The 26491-nt window shown below is 44.1% G+C and overlaps 1 protein-coding gene across 1 annotated transcript in view; it reads right to left on the bottom strand.

Moving 5' to 3' along the window:
• Positions 1-26491, bottom strand: part of MALRD1 (MAM and LDL receptor class A domain containing 1) — a 460314-nt gene that overhangs the window by 325162 nt on the left and 108661 nt on the right. The window contains exons 10-14 of the mRNA XM_066584724.1: positions 24514-24610; positions 22683-22814; positions 18266-18418; positions 8621-8726; positions 5294-5661 (exon numbers count right to left, since the gene is read on the bottom strand). Of these exons, the coding sequence (XP_066440821.1) occupies positions 5294-5661; positions 8621-8726; positions 18266-18418; positions 22683-22814; positions 24514-24610 (856 nt within the window). The remainder of the gene's footprint in view (positions 1-5293; positions 5662-8620; positions 8727-18265; positions 18419-22682; positions 22815-24513; positions 24611-26491) is intronic.

Here is a 26491-nt window from a genome sequence, read left to right as displayed (position 1 = left end):
TATTTGTTTGCATTTATTTTCAGAGGAAAGCAGTACTGTTGGATAGTGCTGCCATAAGGGGCACAGAATAGCCCAAAACCAGCTCACCAGATGCATGAAGCTGGTATTAGACGCCTGGCCAATTCCCGAGGGCACCGCCCTCTTGTAATATGTTGATGATTTACTTTTTTTTATGTACTCCTGACCCAAATAGTTACCTCAATGCATCACTAAGCCTTTTGTGTTTCCTCCATCAGAGTAGAATGGCTGCAAAGCCAGCAAAGACAAACTTCAGTTCTGCAAATCTCACGTAGTGTTTCTGGGCCACTGCCTAGGTCCAGGTACTTAACACCTGACGCCGGAACGCACGAAGGTGGTAAGTGACATGCAACTTCCCACCTCCCATGCTCAGTTGCGTACCTTTTTGGGACTGGACTCATACTTGCGGCCGTGGACACGCTCTGCCTCCATGACCATGCAGCCTCTGTACGACTGTTTGGGTTCACGGCCATTTGCCCTGACCCCGCAGGGAAAGTACAGATAACCAGTGCACCCGCACTGGAGCTGCCAGACTATGACAAACCTTTCCAGATGTACGTCACTGAGATGGCGGGACACGCCACCGCTGTACTGACACAAATGCATGCTGACAAAAAGCGACCTTTAGCATACTACAGTGCCCATCTTGACGCGGTGGCTAGAGGATCTCTATCATGCGTCCGAGTGGTTCTAGCAGTCCAGGCACTACTGGACAAAAGTTCTGACCTTGTCCTAGATCACACCATGGTGATCTACACCCCACATGACATACATGGTATCCTGACACAGGTAAGCCGTAGACATCTGTCTCTTGCCAGACAGATAAAAATGGAACTCGCAGTGCAGTCCTCCTCGAACATCTCATTGCAAAGGTGCACCACCTTGAATCCAGCCACCTCACTTCCATTAGGTGACGTAGATTCAAATGGGGGAGTAAGTACAGGGGACCAGTTGTTTTACAACTCCCTGACTGACGAACAGGAGGCATTTGACACCGGAAACCAACATGACTGTGTGGCCCTCATGGCCCAGGAAACGGCTTGGTTTGCGCATGTCACAGACAAGCCCCTGCAGAACCCCCAGTTTGAGCTTTTTGTGGATGGATCCAGATACCTGAATGACGAAGGAAGGTTTGTAACAGGTTTTGAAGTAGTCACACTGAATGAGATACGTGTGACAAAAACCACTGCCGCCACACATGTCAGCGCAGGCCTGTACAATCGCGAAGGATACCACTGCTAACATCTACACTGATTCCAGGTATGCCTTTGGTATTGCACATGACTATGGGCCTATCTGGCGCGCGCAGAGCTTCACAGCTCAAGGCAAGCCGATCAAGAATAGAAAAGCTATAGTCCCAGGGTGAGGATGGACAACTCCACACTGGATATGCAGTGGTCACACAACAAGATGTCCTAAAAGAAGAATGCCTCCGCATGTCTCAGCACAAGAAGTGGAACTGAAGGCCCTCACTGAGGCATGTAGAGTGGCAGAAGGTAAGATGGCAAACATTTACACTGACTCCCGGTATGCATTTGGCATAGCTCATGATTACGGCCCAACATGGAAGGCCAGACAGTTTTTTTTACCTCAGCAGGACAGCCAATTAAGAATGATGCAGCGGTGCAGAGTTTCTTGGAAGCCCTACTTCTACCTGACAAAGTGGAGAGCTCACACCAATTCCTACATCAGAGAAGCAAGAGGCAACGTCATCACAGACCACACAGCAAAGGCAGCGGCCCTCAAGCCGTGGAAGAAAAGAAGAAAAGAAGAATTTGACAAAAACTTTGGACATTGACTAAACTTTGGACATTGACTAAACTTTGGACATTGACTAAACTTTGGACTTTGATATGCTAAAGACTTTACAGTTACAAGCCAGCAAGGAAGGAAAAGACAAATGGACTAAATATGGGAGCAGCAGAAACAGGATGGTGTATGACGGACAGTCAACGGAATTTGCCTACCACAGTCCCTGTGCCCTATGATGGCCCAGCTGATGCCCGGAAAGACGCACCTCTCAAAGTAGCAATGATGTCGACGCTTGAACAAGGATGGGTGGCTCCTGGGTTTTCTGTAGCTGCTGCATCATTTGTCCAATTTTGCATGATCTTTGCCTTAAGCAACAGGGCAGAAGTAAATTTGCCACATAACACTTGCCTAGACCACTCTACCCATTTCAGGGATTGCAAATTGACTACACTCAGCTCCCACTTGTTGGGAAGTATGAATACATGCTTGTTGTTGTTGATTTCTTTTCAGGTTGGAGACCTACCCTGTTACTAAAGTAAATAAGCAGGTAACCGCACAGAAGCTCATGAATGAGGTAATCCGCAGATACGGGGTACTAGAGACAATTGAGAGTGACAGAGGTACACATTTTACAGGTGAAGTGATGCGAGAGGTGATATCAGCCCTTGGGGTGGAACAAGCGCTTCACACCCCATACCACCCGCAGAGTTCCAACAAAGTTAAAAGACTAAATGGTACGCTTAAGTTAAAAGAAGTGTTGTTTGGCTCTATGCCAAGATTGGGGCTGTATCATCCACAGGCCCTACAGCAGGGCTATGACACAGTAACCGGATATGTAGAACACCTGTGTGACCAACTAACAATAACACATAATCTAGTCTTTTTCTTCCATTCCAGACCCAGGCAACCTAGAGGGATCTCACTCCCTACAACCTGGAGACTGGGTGGTCGTAAAGAGGCGTGTCCGGAAATCCCTAGGGCCTAGATTCAAGGGGCCTATCAAGTCCTGCTGATCACACCTACTTCGGTGAAAGTTGAAGGAACTGTTGCTTGTCTTGGGACTAATGGGACTTTTCATACCCTGCTTTGCCCCCTCCCCCCCCCCCCCATGAGAAGGAAAAATGAAGGACATTTTGTTTATTGATGGACTTTTTGGACTCCTCACTCCATGCTTCGCCTCTATGAGAGGGTGCAAAATGACAATGCCCAGAACCACTTTGTTAGACACCACCAAATACTGGTAGATGGACTGAACACCGCACAGGTGAAGGACTGTTGGACTTGTACACACACCTGGTGCCACTAGTTTTCCTTTCCTGGCTGTTCCTGTTCCATCGAAAGAACTGCTTGCATGGACAAACTAAAACTCAGAAACCAGAGATAGCTGGTGGGGTAACACATTTAGTTCTTTGAACCCTGCCAATTGGTTCTCTGGTTTAGGAGGGTGGTTCATGGGAATTTTACATGGTATGCTTCAAGTAGCGATGATTTTGCTTGTCATATATATATTGCTTTAAAGTTAATCATGTCTTGTATCACACATTGTAGTGAAAAGGCTTTTGCTAAACTTTTACCCAGATGGACTTTGGGACCACCACATGACTCCATGGAATCTGGCAGGAGCTGGCACCACTCGGGTGAAGTACCTAGCATGATGGTGGACCCTATCTCCAAATGGGGGAATGTGAGGGGTTAATTCTAGATTTCCCCTGTGTCTCAAATTAAATAAGAAAAATACATTTAATTTCTCTTCCAACGTACTCTTTATCTGTCCTCTTCCCACTATATGACCCTGAATCTTGTCCTATCTGTACTTTCACATGTTATCCTGTTTTCTGTTCATGTTCTGAGAATCTTATCCAAGGACATATTTTGCTTTGATTCAACTGTCACCGGGCGTTGATATATTGTTTATGTAGGAGACGTCTTTGAAAGAAATATTGTTCATTATAATCTGCAGATGTCCAGCGACCTTGGACATGCGCAGTAATTAAATCATTACGTAAACAGATTTCCTCTATAACTTCTGAAACTCTGCTGAATAAACTTACTTCGCTTATGGCAATCCCATGGTGCATGTGGCTGTCCATTTGTGTCGTCTGAGTACTCATACCTAAGACTAATTCGGAAGCAGACAGCATCAGCTGAACGGTCTGATCAAAGACCCCCCTAACATTACGTACCATAGGAAATAAATAAGAAGGTCACAGTACTTGGTGAAGCATCTAGCACCATTTGGCAATGGTTTGAAAGTCATGTAACTCATAGTCACTGATGGTGCTTTTATGATTGCAACATTGATTTCAATGATGCCTTCTGCTCTCACCTCTACTAGCACATTAAATTACATGAATGTCCTTCTAATAGTAAGAGATGGCGAAAAACCCCTCCTCTTTAAGGGCTCAGTCACACGGGCGTTTTGACAGGCGTTTTTCCTCACGTAAAAAAGATCGCACTAGATAGAACCAATGCTTTTCAATGGCAGCGGTCACATGTGCGAATTTTACATGCGGAGAAACGTCTGTGGTGAAAATTATAGGACAACGTTTTTGAAATTGCAGGTAACTGCGGCATCAGTGTTTTTTGATTGTGAAACTTCTGGATGTGACGACCCCATTGAGAACATACAGAGAAGATCGCGATTCTCTGCACAGCTGTGGCACAGGAGCGCGATGTTCACCCATAGAATTCAATGGAGTCGGCGCTACAGGCAGCTCCATTGAAAGCAATGGGTAGCCGGAAAGCTCTGCAGTGATTTTGAAGTAAGGGCTTTAAATATAAGCCCTTCCCTGAAAATCATCCCTAAAATGTGTGAAAAATAAAAAAATATATATACTCACCTCTCTGCAGCTGCTGGGGCTCAGGAGCATCCAGCCGTGTCTTCCCCTGCACTGCTATGAAGAGCTTTCAGCAGGCAGGGATTTAAAATCCCCCCTGCTGACAGGGCTGCTTCTGATTGGCTGAGCACTGTGACCAATCAGAGGCAGCTCTCAGCTATTAAATGACAGCTGAGAGCTGCCTGTGATTGGTCCCTGCACTCAGCCAATCAGAGACAGCACTCACCCATTCATGAATTATTCATGAATTCATGTGGCAATGCTGTCATAGTGTTCAGTGACAAGGGGAATCCCCATGGAGATTAAGAAATCCTCTGCCGCAGCTGTCCCAGCTGTGGCAGAGGATCGCAATGTTCTCTGTATGTCAATGGGGCCACCGCTGTTGCTGCCAGCCTCATTGCCCAAAGGTGAAACCCCTGAATGTGACATCATCCAGGGGTTTCACATCCAAGGAATTTCCTGCTGCAGCTGTCACAGCCGCAGCAGAGGAAAGCGGGCAGCGCACTTTTTGAGTGCAAAAACGCGGCCAGGTCCAGTTTTTCCTGCGTGCTACATACTTCGGTCATGTGAGTTTTTTAATGCATGCGTTATGCGCACAAATGTTCGCGCATCAAAACGGCTGTGTGACTGAGCCATAATAGAGTCTATTAGATGACTAAAGAGAAGGAAACAAATACAACACTTACTACAATTCCTCTCATCTGATCCGTCTCCACAGTCATCAATAAGATCACATACCAATAGGTTGCTAATACAAGCTTTGGTATCTTTACACCAGAAGAGGTCGGGTCCATCGCAGCTCGGGGCAGCAGGAGGGAGAGAACAGTTTTCGAAGACAATGTCATCAATGGCCGATACACCTTCATAGTAGCCCACATTGATTTTTTTTACTGACAACTGGAATGGATAGGACAAGCGATCGAGCTGAATGAATCCCTTCAACCACTGATTGCCTTGGTTGTGGTAAGTGCTCCATAGCACAGTGGGATCGTTCTCATTATCAATATGTAAAAGTATCTCCGCTGTTCCCACCGATGATCCATAGTTGTAATACCTGAAAATAAAGGCAGAAATTCAGTGGTCAAGACTTGATTTGTCTGTAGAGAATCTGAGATGAAAATGATCTATTAGTTGAGTCCTTTGTTGATGTTTATCCTCACATAGTGTCGAAAGAAAGGTAAAGTCCATTGTACTGGACCACCATCCAGAGTCATCATCTACCTCCTATCCATACATTGATTGTCACAAGCTACAGTGGCCATACACATTCAATAGCTGTTGAAGGGAAACCTGTTCGGCCCACAACTATTTTGCCCATCACCCCCATACACATACAAGCTTGGCTTGGCCAAGTATGCATGTGTTCTGGAAGAAAAGAGGGGAGAAAGTTGCAGTCAGACACCTCCGGTAGATACTCCCAAGAACGAAACAATTGGGCAGTTGAAATCCAACTGCCTGATCCCTACTTCCCCAGTGTCTGCAGTCAGGGAAGAGTTGAGAGCCTCCATATTTATTAGATGATTGTCCGGACCTGCCAAAATCAGCGGGATCAGCCAACATAAACTTAGTGTGTATGGCCCCTGTTAACCTCTTATCTAGTACCACTGAAGGGTAATACCCTACTAACTACTAGGATGCCCATATACCGTACACTGGCTGGTACTTTATTAGATGCCTTGGCTCTTTCACAATTGGCGCTTCCTTGTAGGGAAATTAGAGCTCTGACCCCCGAGTGCGGCATAAAATCATGTGACAAGTTTTTTATGGATCAGTTTGTGTTGATCCACAGTAAATGAGATTCCAGAAATCTGAGTGACTTCCAAAGTGGCCCGGTCATCGGTGCGAGACTAGCCAGGGCTGGGATGTCACTGCCAACTGCGTGAGGCATGTAGCAGTATGGAGAGTAGACTGAGAATGGTGTGATTGAGGGAAGACATCCAGTGAAAGGGGATCCTGTGGATGGAAACAACTTATACTGGAAAAGCCCTTCAACTGCAAGTCCAGGAGCGGCTCAGCAATTATATGGTACTATGAACAGCTGCAATAGCAGACACAAGCCATGGCTAAATGTGGCACTGTTCCTGAAAGAAAGCAGACATGTTTTCCTAATACTTGGCAATCCCTTTAATCCCTTACCTCCTCAGAAAATAAACTTACTGCAATGTATTATCATAATGATCATAGTTTCATAGGTTCAAGTCCCCTACATGGATATAAAAAAAAAAAAAAAAATCGAACAAAAAAAAACTAAGAATGGCAAATAGAAAAAAATTGCAATTAAAAAAAAATGTTTTACCCTCTTTATTTAAAAAAAACATTTTTGGTTTCATCACATCTGTAACAACCTGTACAATAAATTGAGCACATTGTTTATCCTGTAGCCCGCTGTAATAAGAAATAAAAAAGCTCCAAAACGGAGCCAAAATGCTTTTTCCGCATTGTATTATCATAGTGATCATAGGTTCACAGGTTCCAGTCCCCTACATGGATATAAAAAAATCTAACAGAAAAAAACTAAAAATGTCAAAAAGGAAAAATAGTAAGGATGAGCGAGTATACTCGCTAGGGCACTACTCGCTCGAGTAATGTGCCTTAGACGAGTATCTCCCTGCTCGTCCATAAAGATTCGGGGACCGCCGCGGCTGACAGGTGAGTGGGTGTGAGTGAGAGCTGCCTCTGATTGGTCAGGCTGTGACCAATCAGAGGCAGTTCATTCAGCAGGCGGGGATTTTAAATCCCTGGCTGCGGAATACTACAGAGAGTAGTTCAGGAGAACTGAAGCCGGCCGCTGCTGAACTCCGTCTGCCGGGACCAGGTGAGTATATATATTTTTTTATTTTTACACAATTCTGGATGAATTGCAGGGAAGGGCTTATATATTTAAGCCCTTCCCGAAAATTCATCGTGAGATCGCCCGCAGCGCATTGCTTTCAATGGAGCCGGCTGTATTGCCGGCTCCATTGAATTCAATGCGCTGGACAGCTCCGGCCCGTTTCTTTTTTTTTTTTTACACATTTTAGGATGATTTTCAGGTAAGGGCTTATATTTTTAAGCCCTTCCCGACAATTCATCCCGCGTTCACCGGCAGCCTATTGCTTTCAATGGAGCCGGCGGTATTGCCGGCTCCATTGAATTCAATGGGCTAACATCGTTCTTCTCTGCCACAGCTGTTACAGCTGTGGCAGAGGAGAACGATCTTTATGCTGACAGTGCAGGGTGGGGGGGGTCTCACTATTGACACTATTGTGGCTTAATAGTGAGACCTCGGAGCCCGAAATGCAGCCCTGCATGTTGCTCCTCGCCTGCCCTATCCGTTTCTGTGTTTTTTACATGACTTTGGTGATTTGCTAAGATTTTCACAAATGAAAACCTTAGCGGAGCACCCGTCATATATAAAAATGCTCGAGTCGCCCATTGACTTCAATGGGGTTCGTTACTCAAAACGAATTCTCGAGCATCACTGAAAGTTCGACTCGAGTAACGAGCACCCGAGTATTTTGGTGCTCGCTCATCTCTAGTAACGACCTTTACAATAAATGGAACACAATGTTTATCCTGTAAAACATTATAGAAACAATGAAAGCTCAAAAACAGAGGCAAAATGCATTTTCTGTTAATTTCACCTTAAAAAAAGCAATAAAAGTGATCACAATCCATATGTACCCCAAAATAGTACAACTAAAAACTAAAGCTCGTCACGCAAAAAACAAGCCCTCTTACCGCCATGTCATAGCTCTTTAAACATGGAGATGAAAATTCCCAAAATATCGTCATGTCCTTTGGTCCAAAATAGGCCAGGTCACTAAGTGGTTAATGTGAAAACACCAAAATGCAACTTTTTGCACATCCTGAAGCCTCATTTGATACGCTTACATAAGTATTACAAGGTCTGTTCTTATTAGTCATTAATGACATTAAATAATCCCGTATCTTCGCTTTTCAGACGAAGCGCAGAGCGAGAACACAAAACTACTTCTGAATGTATAAAAGTGAAGAGATGAAAGTCTTCTCACCAGAAGGTCATAGAGCAGCCGTGTCCGGCCTGGCTGAACCGCGGACTCCGGAGTTGTGCGGTCTGAGTGAAGTTCCTCTCCTTCCTCTGAATAAACATAAAACGACCTAATAAATAAGCACATAAATAAGTAAGAGCACACATAAGACGCGGACCGCGCACACTTAATATCTTTGAACGTTGTAGGGTAATTGATCAGAGTCTACAACATCATTAATCATTCATCTTATCTTCATACACACTTTATACCGAACCGCAGGAAGTCATCAGCCGCTTCCAATATTGCATTCAAAAAGATTTTACTGCAGAAAAAAATTTTGAAATTAAAGTTTTTCTTTCATGATTTTGATTTAATTAACCCCTTAAGGACATGACCTTTTTTTTCCATTTTTGTTCCCCCCCCCTTTTTAAAAAAATCGTAACTCCTTTATTTATCCATCGATGTCGCTGTCTCAGGGCTTGTTTTTTGCGGGACGAGTTGTATTTTTTAATGCTACTATATAATGTACCATATAATGTACTGAAAAACTTAAAAAAAAATTCTAAGTTGAGTAAAATGAAAAATAAAAAAGACATTCCACCATCTTTCGGAGCGTCTTGCTTCTACATGGTACAAACTGCAACAAAAATGACATGATGACTGTATTCTATGGGTCAGTATGATTACTACGATACCAAACTTATATAGTTTGTTTTTTGCTATACTATTATTTTTTTTTAAAAGACATTTAATTTTTTAAAATTATTTTCTGCCGCCATCTTCGGCGCGCGATAACTTTTTATTTTTCCGTTGACATAGATGTGCAAGGGCTCATTTTTTGTGGGATGTCCTGTCTTTTTCGTTGGTACCATTTTGGAATACATATGACTTTTTGATCGCTTTTTATTGCATTTTTTCTTGGAGAAAGGGTGACTAAAAAAGTGCATTTCTGGCGTTCTTCATTTTTTGTTTCTGAGGATGTGCGGGGTAAATAATGTGTTACTTTGATAGGACACGGCGATACCAAATATGTAATTTTGTTTTATGACTTCTTTTATTATAAATATGATTCTTTTATTATAAATATGGCAAAAGGGGGGTGATTTAAACTTATTACTTTTTTTTTTACAATTAGTAAAACTTTATTGATCTTGTTTTTACTTTTTTTTAAGCCCCCCTAGGGGGACCACAACTTGCGATTCTTTGATTGCTCCTGCAGTATGATGTAATGCCATAGCATTACATCTGTTACGTCTGCAAATGACGTGCTGGACGAGCACCTGCGATTATGCACAATAAGTTACTAGCAGCTCAGACAGCGAGCAACTGGCAATTCACAGCACCTTAGCTCAGTATCAGCCCAGATAAATACCCAGCTAATTAGCCACAGCTGTGACTACATTATGTCACACCTACTGAACAAGAAGGCGCAGAACCAAATCTTAAACCCGCACCGGACTTAGTCGATCCAGCAGTGATCTCAGCACTGCTGCAGCAGTACCTCCCCTTCCAGAAGGGGCCCGAGGACCCTTAGAACCAGGTCACTTAGGATTCAAATTATGAAAATGTTTAACTAGTCGGTCTGCACAGATGTCTGCTGCTGGCACTTATGTCCTCTCCTCAGGACCATAGCCACACCACTGCACCAAATACTGGAGAGATCTCCTAACTAGGCGAGAGTCCACTATGCAAACTACCTCAAAACGAACATCTCCATCCACCACAATCGGTGCGGGTGGAGATGAAGCATTACCTGAGGCCACAAATTTTTTTTCAACATAGAGTTATGAAATACGTTATTGATTGTCATTGAATTAGGAATCTCCAAATGAAAAGACACCAGAACAATTATTTCTATGATTTTAAATGGACCGGTGAATCGTGGACCCCACCTGAATGACCATTGTTTGATTTTTATGTTCCTAGTAGACAACCAAACCAAGTCCCCCATGAAGAAATTAGTCCTCTCCAAATGTCTGTAATCCATCACAAGATTTTTAGCCGATCTCCCCGTAAAATCCAGTGGTCTATTGTTTAGCGCAAATTCAGGCAAAGGCCTCAATCTCCCAGCAGGAGAATTCTAAGTTGACTTAGTCTTGGCACAAACCCCACAAACTGAACACATCCTGTCGCAAAGATGGCCACCAAAACCTTCTTGTGAGTAACTTCCAGGTCTTATTGATTCCCGGGTGCCCAGCCAACACAGGATTGTGTACTTCAGACAGTACTTGCAGCACGGGAGGTTCATCTGAAATTACAGGAACAAAACTCCCTGAGAGAGCCTCAGCCTTAGCGTTTTTACTGCCTGGTCAACATGTAACAAGAAAGTCAAAATGCAAAAAAAACAATGACCACAGCGCCCACCTTGGGTTAAAGGGGTTGTCTCGCGAAACCAAGTGGGGGTATACACTTCTGTATGGCCATATTAATGCACTTTGTAATGTACATTGTGCATTAAATATGAGCCATACAGAAGTTATTCACTTACCTGTTCCGTTGCTAGCGTCCTCGTCTCCATGGTTCCGTCTAAATTCGCTGGCAGCTTGTTTTTTTAGACGCGCTTGCCCAGTCCGGTCTTCTCCTTTCAGCACGAGCCGCTTCAGTGTGCTCCCCGCTACAGCTCATCTGCGCATGCTCACTGCTCGGGAGCGCGCTGGAGCGGCCATTCTGTACCATCCTCTGTTAGAGGAAGGTGCAGAGCCGCCCAGCTGTCCGGAGAAGCCGCCCAGCTGTCCTGCCGCCCAGCTGTCCTGCCGTCCTGGTAAGTGATGGGCCGGGGGGGGGGGCTGCCGCTGCGCCGGGGGGGGGGCTGTCGTCGCTGTGCCGGGGGGGCTGTCGTCGCTGTGACGGGGGGGCTGTCGTCGCTGCGGCGGGGGGGGCTGCCGCTGCGCCGGGGGGGGCTGTCGCTGCGATGGGGGGCTGTCGCTGCGATTGGGGGGCTGTCGCTGCGATGGGGGGGGCTGTCGCTAGGCCGGGGGAACTGTCGCTAGGCCGGGGGAACTAGCGCTGGGCCGGGGGGGGCTGTCGCTAGGCCCGGGGGGGGGGGGGGCTGTCGCTAGGCCGGGGGGGGGGGGCTGTCGCTAGGCCGGGGGGGGCTGTCGCTAGGCCGGGGGGGGGCTGTGGCTAGGCCAGGGTGGCTGTCGCTGGGCCGGGGGGGGGCTGTCGCTAGGCCGGGGGAACTAGCGCTGGGCCGGGGGGGGCTGTCGCTAGGCCGGGGGGGCTGTCGCTGGGCCGGGGGGGGGCTGTCGCTAGGCCGGGGGAACTAGCGCTGGGACGGGGGGGCTGTCGCTGGGCCGGGGGGGCTGCCGCTGTGATGGGGGGGGGGCGCGCTGCGCCAGTTACCTTCTGCCTGGCGGTGGGTGACTGCTCGGCCGTGTTCACTCCAGGGGTCCGGTCGGCGGCTGTGGGGCATCTGGTTGCCATGGAGACACAGCTGGTAGCGTCTTGGGAGCGCGCACGTCGGGCTGCAGCGAGCGAAGGGAAAAGAGACGGCGGCCATCTTGGGGAAACTTTTATAAGTTGCTGAAACGCTGGAACGGTAAGTACAAACCAGCTAGAAATGTCATTTACAGGGGTAATTAGTAATGTTTGCTTAATTAGGGGGACTGGGCAGAAAAAAAAATTCACTGCTTCCTCGAGACATCTCCTTTAAGTCTGTTGGCTGACTCCAGGTAGATTAAGTTTTTGTTATCCATAACCGTCACCTTATGCTGTGCTATTTCCAAACAGTGTTGCCACTCCTCCAATGCCCACTTAATCGCCAACAGTTCTGTCACAAATGTCATAATTATGCTCGGCCGGCGAAATCTTGCGTGAAAAAAAGCACGAGGCTGAAGATCTTGTAATATATTAGTACCTTGGGATAGCACCACACCTACCCCCACTTCGAGGCATCCACCTGCTCTACAAATGGCCTGGACAAGTCCATTTGTACTAAAACTACTAAAACTAGTGACTGCCTGAAAGGATTGTAACACCCCTTCTTGTGAAAACACATCAGCAGAGACAGACCAATCTTCAGGTAACTCGGCTGGCACAGAAGACACTTCTACCGAAATACAACAATCATTACAGTAGGGGCTCCACTTAACAATGTCTCCCTTCTCCTAATCTAGCACGGGATTATGCAGTTGTAAGCAGGGCAAACCCAAGACGATTTGTGCCGTAAGAGATTCCTTTACATACAAAGTGATGACTTTGGTGTGAAATAATCCAATTTTTAAACAAAGGTTTGGTACACAATACCTCAGAAACATCTGAGACAATGGAGAGGTATCAATAGCAGAGATGAGGATGGGGAATCCAGAGGTTTTACCTCTAACCCACACCGCTTGACCATCTCTTGATGAATAAGATTGACCCACGCTCCTCAATACAAGAAGATCGTAATTGGATCAATACCACCCTCAGCGAGTATCTCAGCTGGAAGCACCAGTCTGGGGGGGCGACATCCAAGCAATCATTGGACCTAGAGGGGTCTCCCCTCTAACCTTCAGACGACTTAGCCTTCCTGGCTGAGGGTTATGGCGAGGACAATTTTGCAGGAAATGTCTCGTCTGGTTGCAGTGGAAACACCACCCTTTGCCTTGACCCCTCTCCCACCTACGGGCACTGCCAACCAATGAACCCAGTAGCAAACCCCAAAAGGAAACACAAATGAAACACCACACTTTTCTGGTGGTGAAGCTGCGTACATGGAGCTGTCCTCTGTTCACAACACAGTGGAGACCACACTATCCACGGGTACTACTTACTACCAGCTCAGACAGCAAACAACTGGCAATTCACAGCACCTTAGCTCAGTATCCAGCCCAGGTAAATGCCCAGCTAATTACCCACAGATGTGGCCACATTACGTCCCGCCTACTGAACAAGAAGATACAGAACCAAGTCTAAAACCTCCCTTGACTTAGTCATTCCGGCAGCGATCTCAGCACTGCTGCAACATCATACTGCTACCGGGCAGGCAGTCTTTCAAGCTACCCCACATGGATGGCTTGATAGGCATTCTGCTATTACAGACTGAGGCCTTTCAGAAGGACCCCGGCTGCCATGACACCTGCACAGCTCCCTATTATCCCACCGCGTATGGGACCCCCAAACATCCTTCGGGGTATTTGAAGCAGGTCAGTATGATGAAAATTATACCTACATTATATAGTTGCAGAAAGAGGCTGTCAGTCACAGCCAGCTGTCATTACAGGATGGAGCAGGCTCACCTCATAGAATCATAGAATGGTAGAGCTGGAAGGGACCTCCATGGTCATTGGGTCCAACCCCCTGCTCAGTGCAGGATCATTAAATCATCCCAGAAAGATATTTGTCCAGCCTCTGTTTGAACTCTTCCATTGAAGGAGAACTCCCCACCTCCCATGGTAACCTGTTCCACTCATTGATCACTGTCAGAAAGTTTTTACTAATATCTAATCTGTGTCTCCTCCCTTTCAATTTTATCCCATTGCTTCTAGTCTTTCCTTGTGCAAATGAGAATAGGGCTGATCCCTCTGCACTGTGACAGCCCTTCAGATATTTGTAGACCGCTATTAAGTCTCCTCTCAGCCTTCTCTTCTGCTAAATATTCTGAGATCCTTTAACTGTTCCTCATAGGACATGATTTGCAGACCGCTCACCATCCTGGTAACTCTTCTCTGAACTTGCTCCAGTTTGTCTATGTCTTTGTTAAAGTGGGGTGCCCAGAACTGAACACAGTATTCCAGATGAGGTCTGACTAAGGAAGAGTAGAGGGGGATAATGACCTCACATGATCTAGACTCTATGCTCCTCTTAATACATCCCAGTATTGTGTTTGATTTTTTTGCTGTTGCATCACATTGTTGACTCATGTTCAGTCTGTGATCTATTAGTATACCCAAATCTTTTTCACATGTGCTGCTGCTTAGCCAAATTCTTCCCATACTGTATGTGCTTTTTCATTTTTCTTGCCCAGATGTATTAATTTGCATTTCTCCTTGTTAAATACCATTCTGTTAGTTGCTGCCCATTGTTTAGCTTGTCTAGATCTTTTTGAATCCTCTCCCCTTGAATGTGCAGCCATTTATGACCACTCTTTGAGTACGATCACTCAGCCAGTTGTGAATTCACCCAACAGTTGCCTTGTCAATCTCATATTTGATCATTTTTTCAGTAAGTATGACATGAGATACTTTGTCAAATGCTTTACTAAAGTCAAGATATACTATATCCACCGCATTTCACTGATCAACCCAGTCGGTGATTCTGTCATACAAAGGAAATTAGATTCTTTTGGCATAACTTGTTTGTTACAAGCTCATGCTGGCTCTGGTTAATTACTCAATTCTCATCCAAGTACTTGCATACATGCTGCTTAATAACTTGTTCAAAGATTTTTTTCAAAGATTATGGCGGGTGGTTCAGCAATTACCTCCGCTGCTCCTTCAGTATCCTAGGATGTATTGCATCTGGACCTTGAGACTGGAATTTATGCAAGTTAGCTAAGTGTTCCCTCATCATCTCTCTGCTTATAGATAGCCTGCATTTGTTTATTCCCCCAATAGCACATGGAAGATCAGTTGATGTTACATTTATTTTCTGAGAGAAAACAGATACAAACTAAGAATTTAAAAGTTTGACCTTTTCAACATAATTTTTAACAAATTCACTATTTTCTTCCTGTAAACATCCAATAGTGTAGTGACCCGCTGCACATGGGAGGAGAGGGATTCTGCACCAGATGCTACAGAAGGTCTGCATGACAGAAACAGCACTGCCAAAAGCAAGAGCGATCAGTGAACGATGACTCATACAAGTGCGAGTGGACCACAACTGCCAGTATTGTGTGGGGTAACACCCCTGGCTGGGGTGGAGGTGGACTGCAAAATAGTTAAGGGAATTATGGTGCCAGTTTCGTTTATTAGAGCAAAGCCTTGCAAGGACTAATAGGATATGTTATGTGGGTGTTATGTATAAAGTGTAATTTCGGTGAGTGAAGCATATGATGACGAACTATATAGAATGGTGCATGGAGGCACATGACCCAAAGTATAGCTGGATTTGAACAGAGTAAAGTAATGGGCGACATGTTTTGTAAACTGCCAGTATTAATGCGTGATAACCTCCGGATTGTAGTGACAGCTATGATGCATGGATGCGTTCTAAGAGAAAGGATGCTGTTCCTAAAGAGCATTTGAGGGTGGAGGCCTATGGTCATAATGATGGTTATGTATATTGCCGTTATATCGCAGATCAAGAGTTGTCAGAAAGTAACGGAGAGTAGTACTGTGGACAAGAAGATACACTGGAGATATATATTTGGGTAGAAATGCCAAGTGATGAATACTGTCACTTTAAGGGCGCCCACCCACTGGCGTTTTTTTACCTGCGCTTTGCGTTTTTCCTGCACAGGCATAGAGATAACATGTGTTCCTGTCCACTGGCGTTTTTTTTGCGTTGCGTTTGCGTTTTTAACATAGGAACTGTCAGTTGCATATGTGTCCTTATTTTTCTCCTAATGCACCCATGAAAGTCAATGGAAATTAATGGAAAAGCCGCGAAAACGCTGCGTTTTTTTCCCGCGGAAAATGCAAACGCCAGTGGGTGGGCGCCCTAAGAGTATTCATGTTTAGTTAATACTATTATTTAAAATATGAAATACTTTTTCCTAAACATATGTTAAGTAATAGTTTTATTTGAAACAGATGTGCCACTTATGCCATTTCACTCCACTTAGAAATCTATAAACGTTGTTCAGTATATTATATGATATATTACGACGCAGGCCAAGAACTCTCACCTCGTCATGCAGGACAAGGATTAATGCACCATGTGCAGAGACTACTGAGTGCTGTCTCTCCTTTCTGCATGGATGCATGCTGGATTAGTCATACCTGGAAGAAGGTTGGAGGTGTGGTTCTCTAATTGCTCTGCCAGTCCTCAGGTGTGGAGTAGCTTTATATTCTCACCCTTCTCTTTGCTCAATGCTGCTTATTCAGCTCTATAGAGGGATATTGGAGTTTGGAGCTCCTCTGTGCTGGGTGTACTGCTACTTCCAGATAAGTTGCTGCGGTTTACTTTTCAGTCGTATTTCTGTTTTCATTTCTCTTTTGCTTTACTGTTCGGTTCATCTCTCCAGGAGTCTCTATAGGAACAATCAGGGCCCAGGAAGAAGAACGTGGGGCCGCCTCTATTGAGGCAATTACTCCGCTTCTAGGCAGAGACCCTTCATCCCCCTGCTAGGTTAGCAGGGGTGGTGCGCACTGTTCTACAGTGCATGGTTGTGAATGTCACCCTGCATCCGTGCTGAGCGTGGTGCTTGTGTGCCGCACAGACGTGACAGTACCATTGAAAACGACAACTCGTCCCGCAAAAAACAACAAGCCCTCAGACAGCAACGTCAACGGAAAAAAATATGATTTTAAAAGAGTTATGATTTTTTGAAAGTGAGGAGGAAAAAAACAAAAATTCAAAGGGAGGGGGTGTGTCATTAAGGAAGTAATTGCAAATCCAGGTGCTGCTCATGAATTATAGAGTACAGCGGATCATCGGCCACACATACGAGCCCCCGTACACATCGGAAAAGCGGAGATTGATTTACCCTCCGCCCTTCTGCAGAATCTGTTTATCAGCGAGCTCTCAGTGCACTTGTAGAAAAAGTTCAGAAGCAGCTGGAATATTCAGAACGAACCTCGACATAAATAAATTGGTGTCTAGAAAATCCGTCATCCGCATTATCGGAGTTATCCAGTTGGCTTTTAATTAATAGACAAAAATAAAGGCGTTTTATGTGTGCTCCAAATTCACGCTTCAGTAAGTGCTTTCCCTTTAAGATTAAAACCAATTGTGACAACTCCAAATCATCAGGGCAAACTTTACTCTGACAGCAGCAGAGCAACTTCTGCAGTAATTAGATATAATGTGCCTTCATTTGGACTTCTCGGTTTTGTGAGTCTTGAGTCAAAAGGAAATAATAAAATAATATTTTTCATTATCGACCTGATATAAACACTGGCTTTGTGCATTTTATGTAAGTGAAATTGTATGAAGTTAAAGGAAGTCTGTCACCTAAATGTGACCTATTAACACAATATAATGTTGCGTTGTCATAAGGATCCCAGTGTTACCTTTATCTTTTGTCAAAGTGTCTCCTGTGCGAAGATAGGATATGCTAATGAACACCTAAAAGAGAGACTGTACCAAGAACACTCTGTTACCCAGTTTGATATACGTGCCGACTCCTCTGCTCCCTCCTCAAAAGTCACATGGGCAAGAGCAGTGCTGTCTGAACAGCATAATGAGCCCCCGAGCAAAGCAGTGTACTGGGGCCCCTATGACAACTACTCACGGGGGCATGGGGGATGTGGCAGGTACGAGATGATGTTGAGAAAACACGAGAGGATAAGCGAGTTAGTAACTGGCGACCTGGCAGGGAAGTCAGGACAGTGAACTACTGGTAGAATGCTTGGCTTGCTACATGTCCCCTCCCTGAAAATAGATTGCAAACAGCAGAGCAGCAGAAAAATGGGGAAGACCACCTGAAAATCAGAACTAACAGACATGAAACAGGGTGCAAACAGCAAATATGAGGGTAAGGAGAAGCCGGCATATTTTAAAAAACTTGTTGAAAACTCAGGTACGATTTAATGCTTAAAAGATTTGCTTTTAATCACAGCGGTATTGGAGGAATTTTACCTTTTGTTGAATTTGTGGTATGGTCCAGAGGCGGGGCTTGGGAGAGATATTCCTGCTCTATGCTGCTCCTGGAGTGCCTGACCCAATCAAAGGAATCAAAGAAACGCATCTCATGCCAACCACAATCATCTGATTCAAAGTCACATTTAGCAGCTGGAAAAAGAAAACAATTGCAAAGCGATGAGGCGAACGTGGATATAGGAATGCAACAGATAACAGGCAGACCTTTGTTTCATTTAAAGGGCTTATATCACCAAAAATGTTTTTTATTCATTAAACCAAAGTCGCAGTGGAAGAAAAAGTCCTTACTATATAGAAAAAGGCCCTTCACAGAAAAGACTTACCGTATTTTCTGGCATATAAGACGACGGGGCGTATAACACGAGGTAGGAAGAGATTCTGCTCTCCTGTGTGTGCAGTATGCAGACATCATAGCAGCAGTCTACACCCACCAGCTCAGAGAGAGAGAAGAGATCCTGTTCTCCTATGTGTGCAGAGTATGGAGACATCATAGCAGCAGTCTACACTCACCAGCACAGAGATAGAGAAGAGATCCTGCTCGCCTATGTGTACAGTGTATGGAGACATCATAGCAGCAGTCTACACCCACCAGCTCAGAGATGGAGAAGAGATCCTGCTCTCCTATGTGTGCAGTGTATGGAGACATCATAGCAGCAGTCTACACCCACCAGCTCAGAGATGGAGAAGAGATCCTGCTCTCCTATGTGTGCAGTGTATGGAGACATCATAGCAGCAGTCTACACCCACCAGCTCAGAGATGGAGAAGAAATCCTGCTCTCCTATGTGTATAGAGGCATCATAGCAGCAGTCTACATCCACCAGCTCAGAGAGAGAGATAAGAGATCCTGCTCTCCTATGTGTATAGTGTATGGAAAAATCAAAGCAGCAGTCTACACCCACCAGCTCAGAGGTAGGAAGAGATCCTGCTCTCCTGTGTGTTCAGTGTATGGAGGCATCACAATAGCACTCTAAACCCACCAGCTCCCAGATAGAGAAGAAGAGATCCTGCTTCCCTGGTTTGCAGTGTATGGAGACATCATAACAGCAGGCTACGCACCAGCTCAGAGAAAACTGAAAATCAGAGATATAGCCTGTAGAGGGGGAAACCGGTGCTAAATACAGGATACTAGTCATATAATGGATCAGAAATAGTATTTCTCAAGTACACATACAGATTGCAGCTTATTCTGAAAAGTCACCTGAAAAGTGAGGTATGTTTTAAGCTCACTTGGTAATATTTACTTAACCAGACATGTCAGGAGTGACGGGTCCCCTCTAGGAACACTCAGATGGTGTTCATACCAGTAATAAACTCCTAATAATCCACAGAGAAGTAAATTTATAATGAGGACATCATTATTGTAATCAGACTATTTTGGTGCATACGTTTTGGAAACTTCTCTCTTTCTGATGCTGCAATCAACCACATAGAACGAAATGAAAAGGTAAAGTTTCTTCTATTTCTCAGTATTTTGTTTATTGTAGTTTCCTGTATTAATGCAGATGATTACCAGAGAAGAGGAATACATTGAATTAATGAGACTGACTCAGATCAGAAGTGTGAAACAATAAACAATGTGGGGTGCAGGGAATTCAAGTCACTCATCACTCCATAGGGGCTCATTAGTTTGCAACATTTGACACAATGGAGATGAACTGATCCTCATCATTTCTATGGAGCTCAGGTCAGAAGTGAGGTCACAACGCTAATCTTGACAGTCCAAACAAAATTGTTACTTAACCCCTACCTGATCGTTTAGGATAAATATACAACCCCGGTTCAAAAAAGTTGGCCTGCTGTGTAAAATGTAAATAAATGTAAGGAAAGAAAGAATGCAATGAGCTGGAGATCTCATATGACCACATTGTGTTTACAATAGAACAGAGACAATGTATCAGACGGGAGGGGAGACATTTTTCCATTTCATTTATGGTGCCTACCCACTAGAATTTTTTTTCTTGCGCTGCGAGAGTGACTGAAAACACACGACACGCAGTGCAAAGAAAACCTCGATATCGCTAAATGCTTTTAATGGGGCTGGCAGCAGCAGCGCTAGCCCCAGTGAAAACATAGGGAGTCTATTGCGGACTTCTGCTGTGACAGCTGTGGCAGGGGTTTTCCTTCATCCCCGCGGGGTCGGCACAGCCCTTTCAGGAGGCGGGGATTTACAGATCTGAAAGAGCTTTGCAGCAGTGTCGGAGAGCCAGCCGGAGGACGCGCCTGAGCGGCGGAGAGGTGAGTATATAATTTTTTTTTCACCAGCTAGGGATGATTTTCAGGGAAGGGCTTATATTTCAAGCCTTTCCCCGAAAATTATTGCTTTCAGGGGTTGCCTGCAACCCACTGCTTTTAATGGGGCCAAAGCAGCGCCGACCGCATTGAAAGCAATGGGATAGTATCCTGGACTTTTGCCACAGCTGTGACAGAAGTCCGTGATGTACTCCCTATGTTTTCAATGGGGCGGGCTAGCGCATCGTAGGAAAAAATATGGCTAGTGGGTAGGCACCCTAACACAAATTAACTCATTTAGATATTTTTGACAGCAACACAGCTCACAAAAGTTTGATAAGAAAATGCTGGAAAAGTAAATGGTACTAATGAAAAACAGCTGGGGGCTCCATTTTCTACTAAGTCACATGACTATATAAATAGAGCACATTAGAGAGGCCGAGTCTCTCGGAAGCAGAGATGGTCAGAGGTCACCAATCTGTGAAAAACTGCATCTAAAAATTGTGGAACTTTGTGAAGACTTTGAATATTTCACCATTTACAGTATATAGTGTGAATATGGAGAAATTAATTGCAATTATGACCCAACCCCTTAGCGAACAGGGGCATAAGGGTCCCTGCCTTATACAATCTCAATACTACCAGCCGGAGTTGGCGGGCACTGAGGGAAGGGAGGACAGTTACTGGGCGAGCCAGCAGCCAATTACAGTCTGCCAATACACTGCTGGCCATTTGATTGGGTTGGCCGGCGATGTCTAGAGGGAAGCAGAGGAGGAAAGCAGAGAAGGAGTACATATGGTGGTAAGTTCTGTATGTACTCAAATATGTATAGCTGGTATGAGTTATACCAGCTGTACATATATAATTATATACAGGAGCTTCCCAAGTTACTTCAGCAAGCTCCATATCACTATATACAGGTGGATGTACATCTACTATATATAGTAATATGTAGCATTCTGGTATTACCTGGGTATCTCCTGTATATAATTATATATGTACAGCTGGTATAAGTTATACATCTCCTGTATATAGTGATATGGAGCATGCTGGTATAACCTGGGTATCTCCTGTATATAATTATATATGTACAGCTGGTATAAGTTATACATCTCCTGTATATAGTGATATGGAGCATGCTGGTATAACCTGGGGATCTCCTGTATATAATTATATATGTGCAGCTGGTATAAGTTATACATCTCCTGTATATAGTGATATGGAGCATGCTGGTATAACCTGGGCATCTCCTGTATATAATTATATATGTACAGCTGGTATAAGTTATTCATCTCCTTTATATAGTGATATGGAGCAAGCTGGTATAACCTGGGGATCTACTGTATATAATTTTATATGTACAGCTGGTATTAGTTATACATCCTGTATATAGTGATATGGACTATGCTGGAGTAACCTGTGTATCTCCTGTATATAATTTTATATGTACAGCTGGTATAAGTTATACATCTCCTGTATATACTGATATGGAGCATGCTGGTGTAACCTGGGTATCCCCTGTATATAATTATATATGTACAGCTGGTATAAGTTATACATCCTGTATATAGTGATATGGAGCATGCTGGTATAACCTGGGGATCTCCTGTATATAATTTTATATGTACAGCTGGTATAACTAAAGCCACTCTCACACACAACACTTTTGACAGTGTTTACTGTGGCTTTTCAAATGCCGCGCCAAACATTGTAAAACACCTCCATTGATTTCAATGGGGCTTCGCAGACTAGGGTTCCAGTGCATTGTTTCATAACACTGTGTTATTTTAGTGCTTTTGTAGCACACCTTTTCACCCATTGTAATGACGGGGTGCATTGAAAAATGCTTTTGAATGTGTTTGAAAATGCATTTTCAATCATTGTGTCAAAATTTTCAAACAGTTTTTGATTTTCCAACAAAGGGGCATGACTTTGTGGTGGAAATGGGCATGGCCTATATGCAAAATGGTGCGCTATTCTGCATATAGGCCACGCCCCTTTCCCACAACGTAATGCACCTTTGTTAGAAAATCAAAAACTGTTTGAAAGTCTGTAAAAGAACATGATAAATGTGGCGCAAACCAAGGTAGACTGTTTTATAGCTGCCGTAATAAGCTCAAATATTATCCCAAGTGCAATAAATATTAGTTAAGCAAACTGACTTACGGCATAAGTTTTCATCAATCCCATTAGCGCAGTCATTTGTGAAATCACAACGCTTTTTCCTTGATATGCAGTTACCGTCTCTGCATGAAAAGCGATGAGGACAGTGAAGGGATTGGGGCTCTTTTGATTTGCCTGCAGAAAGAAATACAGTATATCTTGTAGTCCATCATTACATAAGCAGCACGATTATCAGGCACTGTCTGCACTACCATTAGAAGACCGGCAGCGGACAATGATACATGTTACTGGAGGAGCGGCGCTAACCTTGGCTCTGTTTAAGTAACAGTAGTAACTCACAGCCAGCACTGAGCATTTTACATATTCACATGGCGGACTGATATTTACCTACTTATTGCTTACCAGCTTTAGAAAGTTACTGGCATTTGTTTGCCATGATTTAGTCCAGTCGAAGGCAGATAATGAAAGCTGGTGGTCCCAGTTATTGATTACAGAGGAGTGAAGTTTTGAAAAGTTCAGTTTGGATAGTCTGACGAATTTTGGCAAAAAGTTTGGTTTGGTCCGAATTTGCTCAAACCAAAGTGGAAGTTTACCAATGCCCCTAAAACTGGTGTATAACATTGTGTAAAAGCCATAAAAGCCCTGAATAACACTCTTAGGTCAAGTAAGAGTCTAAAAGCCCATTTACATGCGAAGACAATGATTGAAAGAGTGATAGTTTTAGTGATCCTTTTGCATAAAGTGTTAATGGACTCTAATGTCCATTAACACTTTATTAGCTTCATTTGCATGTTAAAGGGCCTCTGCTGTTTGCAGAGCACAGCATGGGATCTGAGCTCTGCACACAGCTCCATTGTTCTTGCATGGGCTGTTGGCAGAATACAATGTAATCTCTTACTTATGCAGAACACAGCATGCGGTCCCTGTTATCTCTCTTCAGCTGAAGGATGGATTGTAAATTCACCTTAAAATCATCGTTCAGCTGAAGAGTGCTTGTTAATACATGGTATTATATAACATTGTATCTTACATAACAAAGCAGTATTGAAATCATTGACATTACATTTATCTGATATTCTGAGCTTGCTTTAAATAGTACAACATCACTTATATGTAATTAATACTAATGCTCCTTGCAATGCCAACCTGAAGGGAAACACAAATGAGGCCCCGAAAGACAGATTTTTTCATATGTGCCCCCCTCACCTGATTGCCTGTTACACTCTGGAGGTCTCCTTTGTGTAGTCCAGTCTCTTCCGTGCAGTGCAGTCTCCTGACTGATGCTTATTAGGCACCATATTGATGTTACTTTTACTTTCACATCATACCATGATACATCAGCACAGCATTACATGATCAGCTACAGCCTGTACCATTTCTGCAACACTTCCATTGCTATCTGTATTATATATTCATCTAAATAAGCTACAAACCATAAATATACAGTCAGGAGGATGAGCTGTGATCTCCTCTAATATCACTGTGTGATCATCATCAGTAATGGTGTCTTCCTCTAGGCAGTTTCTATGGTAGATTCATGTAACAACATCACACAGACTGAGGAATTGACTATAAACTGAACACATAACCCCAAGCAGATCTGAGCTGTTCAGAATTGAGATCACGTGACCATCTGAGGAGAAAGAGGCCAGGAGTTTCGGATAAAAAGGAATAACTAACAGAGGTAAGCCTAGCCAACATATATACTGGGGGATAGTTACATGATGAATGAATAAAAAAATCACGAGTGGCCCTTTAATTTTTTTCAGCAAGCTGTTTCTGAACGTTCCTGTGTTCCTCCATAACTTGTAAATTCAATCAGGTTGTGAACATCAGGGAGAAAATAACCGGTTACATAATGTCCTTATTTTACCTGAAAGTGAGTTATTGGTGATGCAATTCAGGGACAAACCGATGTCATCAATAGCAACGAAGGCCTGGGGTGAGAAAAGTGTGGCCTCCAAAATGATCTGGAAAGCAAAAAGACATGAATATTAGATGATAATTCATGGTACATACCACAAGAGTCGAAGACAATGATGTCATAAATTAAACAGGGCAACATTCACATTGGGGTTATGGCTTTCGTTCATAAGGGAAACCATGATGCTGTTCTGGATACATTATATGATGGGATCTAACTTGCCGTGAACACTGATGGCGCTGTCACTGCAAACGGAAGGTCAAACGGAAATCTGAAGACAGACTACCATCAAACTTCTGGGGGGTTGATTATGGTTGATTATGGTGCAGACGAAGTGTCAGCAAGGAGGATGCTCCTGTTCTTAGTGCAGCTAAAGGTCAGGATGAAGAGCCTCGAACCTCCTACACTTTTACTCACACTACTACTGTACACAAATGGATGACCCCTTATGTAGTCATCTTGGTGAAAACCATGGCTGTGAGGGTTACTTAGTGGAAACACTATATGTGTAAGCAGAGGGCAGGCTCACTAGCTGGACCAAGGGTTCTGGACCAACCATCGCCACAACATCAGTGCGAATCACTTGGAGGCAGTATATCTTTAATTGTATCAGTAATGTCTGGTGTCTCTTGAGGTCAAACAAGGCAGTACAGAAGAAAATAAGTAGTGCCATATGTTGCTAGAAGAGTTGTTTAGCTGAAGACAAGCCCAAGCAGCTGCACTGAAGTATGTAAAGTCTATCGGGAGCAGAGGACTGGGCTTACTGGCTTAACAATGGCTTGGCGATTATTCCTGTTGGTTCACTTGTCATTCACTCTCTCATCTGCCTCTACTTCCCGGGGATCCAACACTCCTGCCGGATTTGGGTGACACTCAAGGGCAATTGTCAACCATGTTGGCTTCATTTCCTCTCACCCACTGGTACTCTTCTGCTCAGCAGACACCGCGAAAATACACAAATTCAATTGTCTGTGTGACACCAACAGATAGCGCCACCATGCTTACTTCTGCACTACATCATCAACACTTGGAAACCAGACTCCTTTTATCACATAACGCACCTGCCCAGACTGCTGGTTTACGTGCCATCACAAATATGTCTTGTCATGTCTTCTATTACAGTGCCAGTACCATATACAACTTCACTCTAAAGTTTCCAAACTAATTTTCAACAAATTTGACAATTTTAAGAAAAATTACACTTTTTCACATGGTTTTCTTCAGGAACAGCGCCAATCTTGTAAATCATGTGTGTCTGATATTGCAGCTAAACTCCATTCAAATGGATTACCCTGAGGCAATACCAGACACGGGTCCTGAACCAAAGCGGTGCCATTTTTTGACTTCCCTAGCCACAGTTTTCAAATTAGTATGGCTTTACATGGGATAACTATCGGCCGAATAGTCACTCAACTCAGCAACCGTTTTTCCTTGTCAACGCGGCCGCCAATCGGGTGCTGAGTGGGAATTTGTTCACTAGGCGCTTCATTTCAGAGCACCTAAGATTAGTCGCTGGTTGATTGCCGTCTGGTGTAAACAGGTAATCGTCTTTCATCAACTAGCCAACAACTCTGCAGGGAGGAGTGTGTTTGTTCGGCATCTGCCTCCCACCACACACTGACAGGCTCTGACATCTTCTTGGCCTTTTTGACCTCCTACTTAAAGGGAACTTGTCACTAATTGTTTGCACAACAAAACAATGGCAGCACTAAAATAGTGTATTTGTAGTCTTTTACAAACTGCTTCTGTTATCAATGCTGATAAAAGAATACCTATATAATAGATGTTTGAAAAACTCTGTATGTAGCTACCATATGTAAATGCCCACTGTGATGTAGTTGGCGTCATCCACACATAGTTCAGAAATCTCACGGTTGGGCTGTTCCATCGGCTCCCGGCACATGCAGAGATAAGCTACTTGAATCTG

The sequence above is a fragment of the Eleutherodactylus coqui genome, chromosome 12 (genome assembly GCF_035609145.1).
Source record: "Eleutherodactylus coqui strain aEleCoq1 chromosome 12, aEleCoq1.hap1, whole genome shotgun sequence".
Taxonomy (NCBI): Eukaryota; Metazoa; Chordata; class Amphibia; order Anura; family Eleutherodactylidae; genus Eleutherodactylus; species Eleutherodactylus coqui.
This window is presented reverse-complemented; position numbering and strand designations above follow the sequence as displayed.